This window comes from Phalaenopsis equestris, unplaced genomic scaffold, assembly GCF_001263595.1.
Source record: "Phalaenopsis equestris unplaced genomic scaffold, ASM126359v1 Scaffold000428, whole genome shotgun sequence".
Taxonomy (NCBI): Eukaryota; Viridiplantae; Streptophyta; class Magnoliopsida; order Asparagales; family Orchidaceae; genus Phalaenopsis; species Phalaenopsis equestris.
Genome location: NW_018164869.1, coordinates 2,718,958 through 2,736,052, shown reverse-complemented (window position 1 = coordinate 2,736,052; position 17,095 = coordinate 2,718,958). Strand labels below are relative to the sequence as shown.

Sequence of the window (17,095 nt, the reverse complement as noted above, 5' to 3'; positions counted from 1 at the left end):
AAACCAGCTTGCAAATTTATTTTAATTTTATTATCTTTTAAGAGAGCTTTAAAATACAATATTAATTTATAATTTAATTATATTATTCAATTTATTAAATTTTAAGAAATTATTATTTTGAACCAAACACGAATTTAATTCAAACAAATTAGAGTCTGTTCGGGACAGCATATGCGTTTAAGAATAAGTGGCTTATCCTGAAACGCGGCCCGCAGGTCGACCGCGACTGTAGACCCGCAGTCTACGTTTAGTGTAAAAAATTGAAATGCGACAGACAATGTTTTCAAAAACGTGCAAACCAAACGGTTAGACCACATTTTCAAAAACGCCGCAGCACTTATAAGTTGCCCAAACGGGCCCTAAGTTTACTTCATTGAATATTAACAAACCTTTAACGAATTATTTCAAACACGAGCAGAACACGAACCAAATGAAATTGGTTGAGCCTAATGAGCCTATGGCTGGTTCTAATGACACAATTATGATGCAGGTATAAATCGGGTCATCTGACTCGTTTAGTCTACGGTATGAGCAAAATCGCTGCATAAACCTATCCGTAACCGATAGCAACTGGCATGGCGAGAGGCAAAGGCCATGGGATTGGACAATGGGGGTGTGGAAGGAAGGATCGATTCATGGCGATTTTTCCCTTCTCTTAATGGATCCGCATCTCGTGGGCTCCTATTTGAGCTCGACGGTTCTCCTTTTTTTCCTCAACCTAGTTCCCCATGACCAACCCATCGTCTTCCGGCGCCCCTTCTTCGAAACCCTAGCCACAATTTTCGACGATAGAAGGCGGAACGAGCTGGGGGAGAGGTTATCGCGGCGGCAGCGATGGAGTCTTACGAGGATCGGTCGAGGTTGGATCCTAAGGGGAGGAGACCCGCCGTTCGGTGGGTAAGGGAGTGGTGCGCGCTCTTCTCGGCTATTTTTTTTTTTTTAATTTTATTTTGTCGGAGTTTCTGTGTTTATCTTTGCGTGTATGTGTTTAGGGTTCCGCAGGATGTGGTTGCTACCGGCGGGAGGTGCTTCTTGCTCAAATGGGTTACAGGTGTGTCGAGTAGTTTCTGATACCCTTCTGAATGATTTTTTTTATTTTTTTTTTTTTTTTTTAACCTTTTATAATTTGGTTCTGAGAAGGAATTCATGGGTTTTTGGGCAACATTCTCCATGTTTTTCTTCTTGTTTCTTTAAGGTTATTAGTTTAACATGCTGTTATTTTTATTAATGTATTTAATGGGATTAATGCTGGAATAGAAAGTTGCCCTGAGACTGAGTATTTCCTTTATCCTTCTTTTTGATTGCTTTTTTTGAATGAAAGTGATTGCAGCAGCCCAAGTTATTCTGTGAACTTTTAAAAGGACTATCTTTGCACCTGATACTGGGCTTTAGTTGTTGTTGCGAGTGGAAGTTATGTTAATTCTGAAGCTGCAAGCCCAAATCTTTATTGAGCAGTACTGCTACTTTGCTGTGTATGATATTGAAGTCATTGCTTGTATGATGCTTGCGTTAACAGCATTATGCTGGGAGTGCTATTTGATTTGATTTGAATTTCAGAGTTAGCCAAAAATACCTTCTTTAATTCCCTGACTAGAATTTTGAATTCTAATTGGCTAGTCGGACATTTTAGGATTACTCTTGGAGGTATTGTGACATAGTGCCTTTCTTTTTCAGTCGATTCAGACAATCTATTCATGTGGACTGGTGAGGATGAAACATGTTGATTTGTCCGCATATAACAATAGAACTTAGGATCAATGATCTTTACTTGAGTTGGTCTTTGTGATCTATTTTTTAAATCTATTACTCATTTAAAGCAAAATGCAATATCCATCGACAAGGAATAAACATCAATGCTAGAAAGAATCATGTATTTGCTTACTTTCTATGAGGCAGGTAATAACTATTTATAAGGCGGCATCAAAGAAAAGGTAGCCATAGTAGTAAAAGGGGCAAGGTTGCTTACTGTCTATGAGGTAGGCAATAACTATTTTTAAGGGGATAGAGAGTAAGCCTAGTAATGAAAATTTTATTTTGTTTCCTTAGATTTGGGCTTAGGTTGTTTCATTTGTAATCTATAAAAATAAGAATTGGTGCCAAATTAGTCCTTTATAGCCGTAATAGAATAAAAATTAATATACAACAAGTCTATTGTAAATACTTATTCCAAAAATAAGACAAAAAATGGTACAAAGTTCATCAAGGATGCCAGATTTGGTCAAATATAATAAATAGTAAGAAATTATTATTATATTATAAAATGGAAAATTATTCACTATGTTACATGCAACACATCAAGTGGTTAGCAACAAACATGTGGGAAAAATGGATAAGATGGGGTTTATAAGAAGATAATGTAATGTTAAGGGTGGTTGATGCCCTTTATGATGAATGCGGAAGAGAAGAAAGATGAAAATAGCTCATTGAAGAAGTAATGAGCATGATTGAAAATATATAATATTGTGCTTGAATGCACATCCTATGGCACCAAGAAAACAATATTCTAACATAAACAAGGCTGAATGAAAATTGGCAATAAAATCACTCATATGAGAGCCTGTGGCTTAAGCAAAGTTGCTACTAAGCTACTTAAACTCATTTTCCTACCTAAAATGAATTTGGTAAGAAGTTACTTAGGCCTTCTTGCTTGCTGAATGACCTGAGGCATGCTGTTGCACCAGCACCTCAATTAATATGCTTCTTGTTCTAATCATGACCTTCCTTTTCTATTTTTGCTATTTTTTTTTGAACTTTATTCTACCCAATGCCTTTTTTTTTTAACAAAGTCTTTACTTGATTGTTTTAATTTTGAAAATTTTAACTTGATAAATGTATTTTTATATTCATGCAGAGGACCAGTTGAATGCTTTAAGGGAGAAGACAAAGGAGGTTGAGCTTGAAGAACAAAAGCCTAAACCAGCTACTGAGATGTTTTTCCTCTGCACATATGATGGCTGTGGAAAAACATTCACAGATGCTGGGGCTTTAAGGAAACATACTCATATCCATGGAGAGAGACAATTTGTTTGCCCTGTTGAAGGCTGCGGGAAGGTAATGCTGTATTATGGTTTCTTAGGAATTGTAAATTAGGGGCTTACAAAACAAGGCGATGGTTGGACTGTCTTGGGACTGATTAAGTCTATAATGCTTTAAAGCTTGGTATGACCAAGTCATAACTTTGTTTGTTTTTCTTTGAATTGGTTTTGGCTTGGTAGAAATATTTTTAGAAGGACTTGACTGAAAAGTTGCCAAGGGTAATTAGGTTGGCTTTGAAGTCTGGTTCTGCATGGATTATTTGACATGATGATCCATGCTTGGGCAGTTCTTGGTTTGTCTTAGGTGGCAATCAGCTCATAATTAAACAACCTGTCCGCACTATCCAGGATTATCTGGTTTTTTTTTTTTTTTGGTCTATGGCCCTAAACCAAGCTATTCTATCGATTCTTTTATTCTAAACCTAGTCAACTAAGTCGTGCTTTGTCTTTTTGCTGTTCAAATCATTGAAGTGACTAGTCAGACACAAGCATGAAATATTCACCTTTTACGATAGTGCAAAAATTTGAATTACAATGTCGTGGACATCAAACAATTTGATTTTGAAATGACAACAGGGAAACAAAAGTATGGTAAAATAAATGCCTTATCAGGGTGGAGCTACAGTCGAAGCACCACTCGGCCGGAGCACCAGTCTGCCGTAGCACCACTCGGATCCTTGGAAACGATCACTACCTCGGATGAGGGACAACCAGAGCACTGCCTCAATGTTGGATACAACACTTGAAGGGAAAATACCAAGGTTAAAATCTGAATTTAGATATCAAAACCAAGACCCCTAACTCTAAGCACATTATTTTCTATTTATAATGAGGCTAAGACTTTATTTTAGTCAATACTTAAAATAAGAATGAATTAAATCAGATTTCATATTTTTCGGAAAGGCTTTTTAAAATAAGAAAAAAAAAAGATTTTAGATTTTAGGAAATGTTTTTAAAATAAGAATGAAGAATAAAATTAGATCTTAGAATTTAGGAAAGACAAATAAAATATTTAGAAATTTTGATTTGGAAAGACTTATTTTAGAAATGTTCTGAGAAGGAAAGAGGAGAAGGGGAGAGAAGGGGAAGGGAGGAGCGGCAACCCCCCCTCCCTTTGAGGACTGGCCGATCCTCCATAGCCTCAACTTTAGTCTAACGGGGTTGTGGGAACTTTGTCGTTATGGGTCAAAGCTTCCATGTCAACGCCAACAACCCCTGGATGCCACTGACGACCATAAGTAGCCCAGCGTCGGCGAACTATGTTTTCTACAGTCACTAGCTTTCCCCCATTGAGATTGTCATTGTTCTTGTAGGCAAGAATAGAAGGCCATTCTAAGACTGCCCAGATCTCATCCTTCTCACGAAAATGATCTGAACTTGTCCCAAACTTTCTTCACCCTATACTGAACAAAGTCTAGCATCCATCAAGTTGCCAATGAACTTCCATCCAATTAGATTCTCAAAAAAGTTCAGATTTAGATTATTTGCTACAACATCAAGCACTGCAAAGTGGCATGCTCTTGGCAACCCTTTATCCCATAAGAAAAGTAAGGAATGGAATGAACAACATTAACAATGATGATGGTAACAAAATCAAATGGAGTCACAAAGAACATTTTATCAAGTATCATGTTATGATCAACATCACAATCAGCAGCTGCACCAAACTCAGGGGGTTCATCTCGTGGTTCTGATTTGCTCCATCCCGTCCGTACAACTAATTCCTTGGCATTAGTCAGGTTAGGGTCTAGATGGAGCTGAAGTCTTCCTTAGTAGTGCAATTTAACAAAGAGCTTTCTTTTGCACCATGTTTTTCAACAAAAAATGCGTTTGGCATAAGCTCCAACAATACTGTGAAGTGCTTCATAGTAGAAACTGAAATTTGGAGAAGCGAGAAGCTTTTGGATTGATGAAAAATAAAAAATTGATCTCCCTATCGATTCATTCTAATTTGGCCTAATCTGAGTTCCCGAGCCAAATTCTGAACAAGTAAATATCTCATATGCTTCTCATCTATGATAATTTCAGCATCAGCGAGGTTGAGGATGCAAGAGTTTTGTTGATGTGTGATTCTTATTATCTTCTGGGTCTTCCCTCTGACTCTTGAAGTTTTGGAGAACTGACATATTCTGTCGTGTTCCAATAACAAGAACTTCACACTGTCATTTCTTCTCTTCATATGGAACACTAGGGGTAAGGGTTGGAAGTGTAGCTGCCTGTGCTGCTATCAATTAGTTGTTACTATGACCATCAACTGAAATTTTAAATTCTGATATCTTCTGATCTGCATGATTTTTATATGTCTCAACAAAAAGTTCTCTATCTTCTAGGAGAGCAGGAACCACGATCTCATCAAAAGCTGCATGTGTCTTTTGTTCACATGGAGGAAATACATTAGATTTATCTACGAACAAGGGGGTTCCATGGGAGAAGACGTCATCAGATGAAAATTCTCATTCAAACTGCTTTTCAGTGTGCGGTGTCTTTACCCAACATTTCGATGACGCCCTGCTCGGTGATGTAGAACACTTTCCTGATTGTTCATATTTTGCTTCAACGTGTCTAAATTCGTGACACTTGCAATTTCTTCTGGCTGTGACAGACTTGCAGATTGGTTTTGCTGGATAATAACAAGGGAGGTCGCTTGGTGATACGATCTCTCCACTTCGGAAGCTTGAGTCTGCCACTTTTGGTGGTAATAACTGACGTTTTTCTCTTCATATTCATATTTTATCGTTCTTCTCTTCGACCTTCCAGATCACTGTCGAGGGTATCCTCCTACTAGATTTCCTCTTCATTATCCATAAGCCTCTGCTAAAGACGGTGGAGCTCTCGCCATATCTCGTCCCGGGTGGGCTAGGGCATGGATCTCCTTGGTGGCATGGTTAGACTTTGGAATCTGTGAGAGGAAAGAAAGAAGGAACAAAGAAAGAAAGTAATACGAAAAAAAGAAAAGGAAAAAAAAAGTTGTTGTGGTGGATTGGGTAAGGGTGAATGCTAGAAACCCTATGATAGAACTAGGGTTGGGTTAGTTCTGATACCAAATGATATCGGAGTTAACATAAACCATGATGCAATGCACAATTTTACTACTGACTCGAAACAAGGTTACAATGAAAACTCGAAATAGTGAAAGTCAACACATAAAACAAAAGCACAAAACAAATGATGACTCAACAAAGAAGATACAACATGCTTTATGAGGAGGGAGTCCAGCGAGGAGAGGCTAGATTGGTGGCTGCGGTGAAGGCTGGAGAGATGGGGCCTGCTGTGGAAGAAGTAGGACAATAGGTTGGCGATAGTAACAACGTTGAATCGCAGCTGGAGAGAAGCATGAACATTGGAGGCTAGATTGGCCGCTGCGGTGAAGGTCGGCGGGGTGGGGGGCGCTGTGGAAGTAGGAAAGTAGTTAGGAATGTTTGCCAACAGTGTGGACAACAAGCAGGGAATCTCTAACAGCGATGGGAAAAACCAGGACAGTAAGGTAGTTGCTGCAGGGGCTGCCAGGAAGGGTTTGAAAGAGCTAGACAACAAGTTGGAGGGGCTGCTAGGAAGGGCCTGAAAGAGCTGGACAACAAGTTTGAGGGGCTGCGGTGGCTGGACGGAAGCAGGAAGGTGGTTGGCAGTAGTGGAAGACGGGGCTGTTGTGGCTGGATTCTGAAATGACAACAAAGAAATTGAAGTGTGGTAAGATAAATGCCTCGTCGGGGTCGAGCTGCAGCCGGAGCACCACTTAAACCCTTAGAGACGATTTCCACCTCGGACGAGGGACAGTCGGAGCACTACTTCGACATTGGATACAACATCGAAGGGAAAATACCAAGGTTAAAACATGAATTTATATATAAAAAACAGAACACCTAGCTCTAAGCACATCATTTTTTATTTATAATGAGGCTAGGATTTTATTTTGGACAATACTTAAAATAAGAAAAAAAATAAAATCATATTTCAAATTTTTAGGAAGGCTTTTTAAAGTAAGAAAGGAGAATAAAATCGGATTTTAGTTTTTAGAAAATGTTTTTAAAATAAGGAAGAATTAAATTCGATCCCAGAATTTAGGAATGAGGAATAAAGTTATTTAGAAATTCTGATTTGGAAAGACTTATATTTTAGTTAACATGAGGAATGAGCTAAGATTGAAAGAGGGGAAGGGGAGAGAAGGAAAAAGGAAGAGCAACAACCCTCCTTCCTTTCAAGACCGATTGGTCCTCCATAGCTCCCACGCCAATAAATAATTGAGTTCTTTGAATATTTATTTAAAGGATGAATCATTTTAGTTAACTTTAAATCTGATACTCTCTTAATCAATTTTTGAGTTTAAGACAAATAAAATAAGTTTAAATATTTTATATAGTGTTATATATGTTTAAATACTTTCAAAATAAAATTAAACATGATAGAATTATTTACAATTTTATATGATTTATAGATCATATTGATATATAATTAAATTCATATTATAAAATTAATTATTCGTTGCCTCAAATTTTAAAAAACACACAATGATTCACACACACACACACAGACACACAGACACACATACCCATATATATTCAATTAATATAATTCAATTATTACATCTGTGGGGTAAAAGTATTTATTTTAATCGAAAAATAATTTGAAAATTAAAAAAATGCAAGCAAAATTTACTTTATTTTATGAGAAATAGAGTGGCTAAATAAAATTGAAATAGAAAAAATGGTATCTGAATGAGTTTTCATACTCAACTAGCGTGGATTTTTGTTCCAAAAGTTCCAAAATGTTCTCATGGGTTTGTATAGGCTCTATGGAATTCCTAGATATAATATAATTCTAAATGAGTAATGATAGATTTATTCAAGGGTCACAATTTAAACTTCACAATTTTTAGTGTTCTCATAATTATTTGCGTACCTCATATATGCATGATTTTTATGCTTTGATTTTTAACTGTTAGAACTCTATGCAACCCCTTAGAATTTAAATATAATGATTTAATGTTAGTGTAAGTCAATGAATGGTTAAGATTAGTTTTTAAAAACTGAGGCTTTGTTTGGTTCAACTGCATCTTCTCAACATTTCAGCTGCAGCTTCTCAGCATTTCAGCTGCAGCTGCGCTGCCTCAGAAAGCTGTTTCGGGGAAGCTGGATACCTGACTGTTGCCGCTGTCTGTGAACAACCGTGGGGCAGTTGTTTTTAGAAAAATGACCATTCTGCCCTTGTATAATGAAGTTATTTAAAATAGAAGTATGAAAGCGACATATTTGATAATTCAAAATCAGAAATTCATTTCAAAACATAACAAAAGTACAAATACACTACTCGCTTAGCAGTGAGTACCAAAAATGCTAAGAAACAAACAAAAAATCAAATCAAGCGTTCGAAAAAGAAAACTCAAAACTTCCTAATCACCTAATCAAATTTTAGATAAAGGATTAGAAGCATCTAAATTGTTCATATGCATCTATATATATATATATATATATATATATATATCCAACATTATTTAGTATTGCAATAGTCCATTCAGGGGAATAATGTTGTTGAAGAATGGGTTTTAGAAAGCACATATTTGGTAATAGTTCATAACAATACTAAATAGCCATATGATATGGATAAATATGGATTAGATCAAAATATAAAAACAAAGAAATCATTACTCTACCCATTCAAACTTACCCTTCATGTTCTTGATTTATTTGTTAGTTCATCATACTCAATTTTTTTCGTCACACCTTTAACCTAAAAAGTACTTAAGGAGAATCCATATAATTAAAAAATTTGCAAATAATCTTTCTGCTTCTCAAAGTTGTTCCTTCTTGACCTCCTCTTGTTCCTTAAAGGAAAGAACAACTACTTCTCCACTATTCATTGTCATATTTTTTTTAAAAAAGTGTTTCCTCCTCTACTTTTCTTATTTTGATTAGAAACAATAATCAACTAACATGTCCACTCAATAAAAAGAATGAAGCAAAAAAAGTTCCATAGACATCAATATGATTCCCCTCACATGTTTGTCTTCTTCATTTTTTCCAACTTTTGAAACCTTCTCCCTTACTTCTTTCCAATAAAGAACAATAGAAAAATAAAACAATCAACTTGCCAATTGTCACTGCTCCAACAACATATTAGCATAAGAACAACATCAGAGTCAAAGCAATAGTATCCCCTATTACTAAACAAGAAGGATTAGGAGATAGTTCTATATAAGTATGGTTTGGAAATATACATTCTTTACTGAACTCATATTCTTCCTTTTCACAGAGCAAAACAACCATCTTTTTATCTTTTTAGAACAAAACACCAAATAGATCGGAGAGAAACGAAACAATGCCAGTAGTTTCTCACCTTATTCGGTGCCTGCGACTTCTTGCAAGGGATTCAGATCGAAATTGGTTGAAGATTACGTCTAGGCTGAAGAGAAGTAGAAGGGGAGAGTGTTGCGTCTGCGATCTTGCCACGCGATGGAACCGGTCGGAGGAGGAAAGGGGAGATATCACGGGTTAGGAAGGGTGCGAAAAGTTTCTCGGGTGTGTAACGGGGTAAAAAGCCGCGTGAGGAAGCTGGGAAGTGGGTTACTATACGTCGGCGTTTGATTCAAATCGCGGGGCGCCGCTCTTCCAACGTCGTGCCAAACGACTGGATTTCACGTCTGGACGCCGCGCCGCAGGGACCCTGTTCCTCCAAACAGACCCTGAAAGGTCATATGATTTATTAGTATCAAATGCCAATTTTTAAGAAAATATTCTAGGTATTTGTAAAAAAATTATTCATGTTATAATTGTTGTCACTTATACTGCATATAAATGTAATAATGACTGTATACTAAAAGCATCTTGGACTTCCTTTTGGGAGGCACAAGACAATTTATAAAGCTTCCAAAGGAGGCATTAAACTTTTTGGGTTTGCTCCTTCTCGGTGAAGATTCAATGTCAGACGTGCGTTTAGCACCTAGTCGGTGAGCCATTAGCCTTAGGATATTAATCAAATTATAGAATTAATAAATTTTTACATATTATAACTAGCTTTACTATATTTGAATGAAAAAAAAAAATATTTTCATTTTAATCTCTTAAGAGTTAAGTTATCAAAATGGAGCATTGAATCCCTGAGTTGAACTTTTTTCATTTACTTAGGGTGTATTTCATGATTGTCTTTGGCTTTTCACTTAAATTGCCTAGGCTCACTCGCCGCTCTTCATATTCATTGTTGAGTCATTGCTCGTCTTTGCCACAGCTTTAACTCTTATGCCACTTTTGTTGCTGAAGCCATAAGCATGGCCAGTGCTGGCTGTCTTCATGTCATAATCACTCGTTGGTGCTGCTTTTCATTATATGAAGAGAATGGTGCATCAAAGAAGCTGCATGTTTCCATCTGTCATAGGGGCCTTTTTACGACTGTTGGTGGTTGAATCATATGGTTATTGAGTTTGGATTGTGGGATTTATTTTTGTTTTTTTAATATTTAATTTTTAATCATATATTTCTATTTATAAAATTTTTAAATATAAAGTTTACGGGGCTTTCAATCGGTAAACTGGGCCTTACACTAGTCTCGTGATAGGCAATAACATCATCTTATGTCTCCGCCTTTTAAAACTTTGTTTGAGCCATTTTGAAGCAGCTGAACCTGTCGTGAAGTTCCTTTTGTGGAAATTCTGTTTGCACAAAGCCCAAGTTACCACCGCAGCTGTTGAAATGTAATGTTGTTTTGTAAATCAAAAGGAGAAATCAACCAAAAAAAATGATTTGTTTCAATCGTGCTTTATGTTTTCATTCCATTACTAAGGTTACCTGTTGATATTTGGGAAAATATGAGGTGCAAACTGCATGGCCTTCCTAACTGATCAACATTTTGTTTAGCTTTTTTTTTTGGCTTTTGAATGGAATTTCTTTTCTTCTTTGTCACAGAAATTCTTGGACAGCTCCAAGTTGAAGAGGCATAACCTTATTCATACTGGAGAGAAGAGTCATTATTGTCCATATGAAGGCTGTGGTAAGGTGATTGTCTTTTCCACTCTTAATTAGCTATAGCACTAAGTTTTATGTGCTGACGGTTAATTTCTTTTTTCTTCCTAATTTGTCGACTGATTGCAGGGTAGGCTTGTCAAATTATAAGTTATATTTCAATATTCTATTCTAAATACTTTTAAGTGCTAGCGCTGCACCAAATTTCCCATTTTTGCAACTCAATTGCTCTATTGTTTGTACGGCTGCCAAATATGGTAAAAACAATGGTGAACGTAAGCTAGTGTTAAGCTAATAAGTTGCATGGTATAGATAACTTAGTAGATTAAGGAAAATATAAATTAGGAAAATTGTTTATGAGTGGCTTAGTAGTTTAGGGTGCTTTGAGGAAAAGCATATGGAGGGAAAGGCAATATCGGTAGATTCATTTGGATAATTTTATTAAGGAACACACATTTACTTGAGGGATTCTAGAGCATAAGGATGTAGCGAAAACTACTAGTTGCTACGCTGATTTTGTTCAATTTAGCATGGAGCAAAGTTCAATTATCTAATGTACTTTTTTAACGCCATATTTTACTCTTTTTGCTTTTGAAGTGTCGAACCAATTTCATGATCTTTCAAATTGTCATGATTAGTGCTCCTTTTCTAATTATTTTCTGTCTTCTTCATCAGTCATTCTTCTTCATTCATTTTTTTGTTGATTACTTCATTAAGTGTTATATCAATTATGTTTTTTTTCATAATTTTGAGCTACCTTACCTTTAGTTTGTGCCTTTGTGGAGTTCTCAGAGCTAGGGATAAATTGTGTTAAGCTGTACTACGTTGTTTAAGATCATCCATTTATTTAACTCGACCTGAGTTTCCGAATCATTCAAGCTTGTTTATTAATTTTTTAATCAAGTGGGAGCCATGATTGAGCCTAAGTATCTATATTTAGGATACTAATACTGCAAAAATTGTTTTATTATTTAAAGTAAATTTATTTCTTTTTGGTCTATTTGATAAGATTCAATAAATTTTATTTCCATGTTTTATGAATAATAAATTTATCATTTAAGTATCCAACTAACTAATCATTTATTATTTTCAGTATGCAATGTCAATTAAAAAAATAAAATTTGATTGTTTTAATCTGTCCACCCAGCATTTCTGTAATAATTTATTATCAAATTGTAATAAAAATTAAAATTATTTATATTTTTTTGTCCATATGGTTATTTTTTTCAATGTTTTCATTCTACTTGAGCTTCTAGCAAAATAAATAATTTTTAAGTTGCATAGAATACATAAAATTAATATAATAATATAGAATATGATATTAAAAAACACATAAATCTTCACTAGTTGTACATTTTTTGAACTTCTTGTGAGCTAGTTTTTAAACAACAGACAATAAATGAATAAGCGGTTTGGGGTAGTCTTTTGTTTAGCATTTGACTAATTATGCTTTTTTAAGAAAATATTTCATCAATAAGGTCCTTTATTAATATGATTGGCGAAATCATCATAAATACTTATAACATTTAGCTTAAAGAAAATATTTCATCAATAAGGTCCTTTATTAATATGATTGGCGAAATCATCATAAATCCTTATAACATTTAGCTTAGGCGGCTGTTTAAAAAACTGAATGCCATCTCATCTTGGGTCCAGACTCCACATTTCTGGTCATTTGTTCATGCAAATGGAAACATCTTTTTTTTTGGGTCTTTTTTCTTTTTCTTTATTTTTGGGTCTTTTTCATTCTTGTTTTAGCGAAGAGCTTCTCAATAGAGTGGGGTTCATTCTTCTTAATTTGATGCATATCAACAACTAGATGATGCTTCTTGTACTTTTTAAAAGAAAGGGAGTTCTTGACCATCGGTTAGGATCCTCTATTTTATGTTACCTTCAATCTTCTCTGAAGGTGAAATGATTTTGTACTTTATTCCATTTACAAGCACACATTTTTACTAGTTTCTGAAGAAGATTAGATCTTCATATCTTAAATAAGAACTATACAGCTATAAGACCAACCCAATGAAATAAGTACCGTCATTAGGTTTTGGATGATGGTAGTTGCTAGATTCAAAATTTCTACCAAAGCTATAAGATCTTTTTTCTTTAACCTGATCCAAAAGACCATCAGTGAGAGTAGATTTTACCTAAAGCTTCCCACTGACGCGTGAATACAACATCTGGGCCAATGTAGGATCTATTTTTAGTAATCCTATTTTATTTTCTTCTTATGAAGTTGTAATGAGGGTCATCTCGTGGCCTCTTCTTTGGATGCAAGTTCCTACCATCACTAGGTTTATACCTTGGCTTTTGCAGCTACGACATGGTAGTCTAGTATATTTCTCATATGTGCTGGAGACTTTAGTTTATTCTTCTTTGCAGTTAGAAGACGTGATTTTTGTTCATAATGATATTTCTTTACCCTTTTGCCATAGTTTTTTTGCTAGTTTTAAGGATATCAACAAATGGAAAGAGGCTCAATTCTATATTCCATGTGAAGGTTTTTATGAAACCTTGCCATTTATTTCAAAAATACAAAATCTTTTTGGTAAATTCCTAGATCAGTTGGTCTCCTTCTATATTTTATTCAATAATCTGCTTGTTTCTTTAACTTTATCATTGCATCTATCTTTTTTTGTTAGCTGGAATTCAGTTTTGTGACAGCCGTTTAAACTAAGATCGTGCCAATAATGATTGAATTCTAGCACACTAAAGCATGTGTGGGCAATTTCAAATGAACAGATGTAATTTTCTTTCATTCTTGATGATCATAAGTCGTAAAATATTTTTCTAGAAGCTCGAGCCAATTGCCTATTAACTCAGATTTGACAATTTTGTCAAAGGAAACTCCAAGTTTACCTCTGGAAGATCTTCCTATTCTCTTCTATTTTTTCTTCATCTATGGTTGACTTTTTGTCAGTGGCTGACTAGTCAATGGCCTCTCTTTAATAGTGTTTTTGTTTGTTAGAGGTCTCATTTTTGTTCAAATGGTGTCGTGGATTATTTCTGTGTTATCTGACCACCAATGGTTGGCAACAAGAGTTTCAATGGAAACCATTGTTGCGGCGATTTATTCTTTTCCATTGAAAAGATGTTCAACTGTATGTAATCTCTTCTCATAATTATAGACCATAGTTTCCATATAATTATATTTGAGTGTATACTTTATTCTTAATTTAACCTTAAACTTTCATTTTGATTTGAAGCACTACCTAATACAAATATATATTCAAAAATTTGGGTACAAAAATTTTATATGATATAATAAAAGTATTATGGTCGAGAAATTAGAAATTTAAGGGATAATTTGAAGTATAATGAACCATTCTTAGCTTCTTTGCCTAAAGCAATGTATGAATTCTTTGCTTTGGGTCACAAAGACGACAACAACCTGCAAAAACAATCCAACAATTAGGACTGGTTTTTTTTAAAGGTTGAAGTTTTTCAAAAAATTGGATAATTTTTTTTGGTTGGATCGAGATCAATTGGCCAAATCGGAATGAATCAAACCAAAGTTTAGCCCTACTTGAATTGGATCAAGCTAAGCTCAAGATTGGATGAAACGTATTTATGTACATGTTTAAGCTTGAATGAATGTTTTTATGCATTTATGCTTTTGTTTATGTGAATCTATATATGTATGGGTGATTTTTTTTTATAGTCTAACCTGAATCTTCATCGGATTGAGCCACTCTAAACCAGACTTGTCCTACTTAAGATTGCATCGAATGACTTTGAGCCGATTTTGAGCCAAAGCTTGGATTGGCTTGAGGTTGAACTGCTGATAGCCCTGCTATTGGTTGGATAGAGTGATCCATATTTGGAGGAGCAGCTGGATGATTTGTGGCTGCAATTGAAGAAAAGTTTGACTGCTGATGAGGGGATTCGATGGCTGAAGGTGTAGAAGTTGGTGAAACAAAGAACAGGGGCAAGAGGAAGTTTAAGAGATTAAAGGAACATGCAGTTATCTTCCGGTCTAGATTCGTTGCTTGAAATTGTGATTGGCAATGTAGGATTAGAAGTAAAAATATTTTCGAGGAAATTTATAAAAGTTTCCAGTGTTCTCTCCATATAATTCTCTCTCCTTTCCTTGCCATGCATTATTTTGAAATTCTAAGTTTCCATTTAATTGATATTTACAGGTTTGTTTTTTCTAAGATTAATTTAAAAATATTTTTGAGAGCTTTCGAGATAACGCAGATTCCTTGAAGATGTATGCTGGGAGGGAGGCATGTAGGTAAAAGGGCTGCTACATGCCGTGACTGGAATGATTCCATGTAGTGTCTATTGTTTCTACTCTAGGGATGTGTGAGTTGAGCTTTGTTCAATATCTCTGCTGGGGTGATATATGCTGAAAACAGAACCAGTCCATGGCTGGGGGATGTATTTATTCTCCTTTTTAGTATATCTTTTGTGCCGTTTCAACTAATATTAGATTAAGCCAAATTGTGAGATGTATTGGTTCAATCACGCGTCATTAATAGATTTGGCCAAATTATGTTTGCATGGAGTTTAGATTTTTGCATGGCAGATGAACACACAGTGCTCTGGAGATGGCGCTGTTGTTCAGGACACATAAGGGGGGGAGGTGGTGATGCGAGTTTATGCAAGTGAGATGTGGCTAAGATAGCAACGTTGGAAAGTGGAAACTTGTAATTTAATGATGAAGCTGGCTGTTTTTTAATAGTTCAGTTCTCCACCTTCCATTTATAACCACTTGTACATGCACATTGATGCTATTAAAAACACCAACATGGAGGCACTAACCCTCACACTAAACTCATGGTTAGACGCAAGAATCCCTCATCCTCTGAATTTTATGTATTAAAATTTTGATCAACTGCCATGAGCAGATTCCCACCTACCTTATGTGATTGGGCATCATCTTCATACTCATGTTACAAAACAAATTGAAACGACAATTTCATTTCTATTTCTATTTGATTTTTTATGTTTAGGTTTTTAATGCAGGCCTTTTCTTTGGACTTCAACTTGAGGGCGCATATGAAAACACATTCAGCTGAAAACTATCATGTTTGTCCGTATCCAGAATGTGGTAAAAGATACACTCATGAATGCAAACTGAATACTCATATCAAGACTCAGCATGAGAAGGTATTGTCTTTTAGCCTATTTTCTTATTCAATATAAAGTAAAATTCAGCCTTGTCTTAAATAACATTTGTTGCTGGATACCTATTCTTCCTTCAAACTCAGGGTGTCAGCTGCGTCCATATTCTATTGTCTTATAATGGGGTCCATTTCTAATTGACATCATGCAGGATGCAATGGTGGACATGAGAACACAAGAAAAACTCAACAGTGCCGCAAAGGTTCCTGTCTTGAGTTCCACACCATCGGACCGACCTTATGTTTGTCCATTTGCAGGCTGTGAAAAAGCTTATATTCATGAATATAAGCTGAATCTCCATTTGAGAAAAGAACATCCTGGGCATAATCCAGAGGAATGTTACAAGATTGGTTCTACCAATATTGACCCGTGGTTTGATGATCTAAACGAGCAAGATGCTTTGCTTAACAACAAGCACTCCAAAAGGGGCAAGACCGGTCTGTCCAGGAAACTTCCACCTGCTAAAGTTGCAAAACATAGAGGCTCAAGTCCTGCTCTAGTTGTTTCTAATGACGCACAGAAACGGCAGCCAAGCAAAGAGCTAGATGAAGACAGTGAGGAAACAGAAGAAGATCAAGAAGAAGATGACAATGGCTGGAGATACCTCGAAGCAAACAGGGATGATGAAGAGACTGAGGACGAAGATTGAAGAATTCGGAATAGATGGCTTGATACCAAAATGATGAAGAGATTATTATAGAGGACCGAAGCTCTATGGAGAATTTCATTTATTTTTAATAGATTTCATGCTTTTTACAAAATGTGGCAATGTGTTTATTGATGAACTGTCATATCCTATTTTTTGTTTCTTTGAAATCTTTTTCCACAACTGTTGTGCTAGTTTTTCCAAGGACCAAGCCTTGGATTATTGGTGCCAATTTATGAGGTTTTGGAAAGATTGCTTCTGAATCTTCAGGATGATTAGCAGAAGCAAATGATCTTCTTTGTCCCAAATTAAATTGTCCTAGTAATGGCACCAAG

General features: G+C 35.6%; 1 protein-coding gene across 1 annotated transcript; it reads left to right on the top strand.

Moving 5' to 3' along the window:
• The first annotated feature begins 537 nt into the window (after window positions 1-537).
• LOC110027385 (uncharacterized zinc finger protein At4g06634) lies at window positions 538-16,920 on the top strand. The gene is made up of 6 exons (XM_020728782.1): window positions 538-908; window positions 993-1,051; window positions 2,852-3,051; window positions 10,928-11,017; window positions 15,956-16,099; window positions 16,266-16,920. The coding sequence occupies exons 1-6, from the start codon at window positions 835-837 to the stop codon at window positions 16,761-16,763; spliced, it is 1,065 nt and encodes a 354-aa protein (XP_020584441.1). The 5' UTR covers window positions 538-834; the 3' UTR covers window positions 16,764-16,920.
• Window positions 16,921-17,095: the final 175 nt, after the last annotated feature.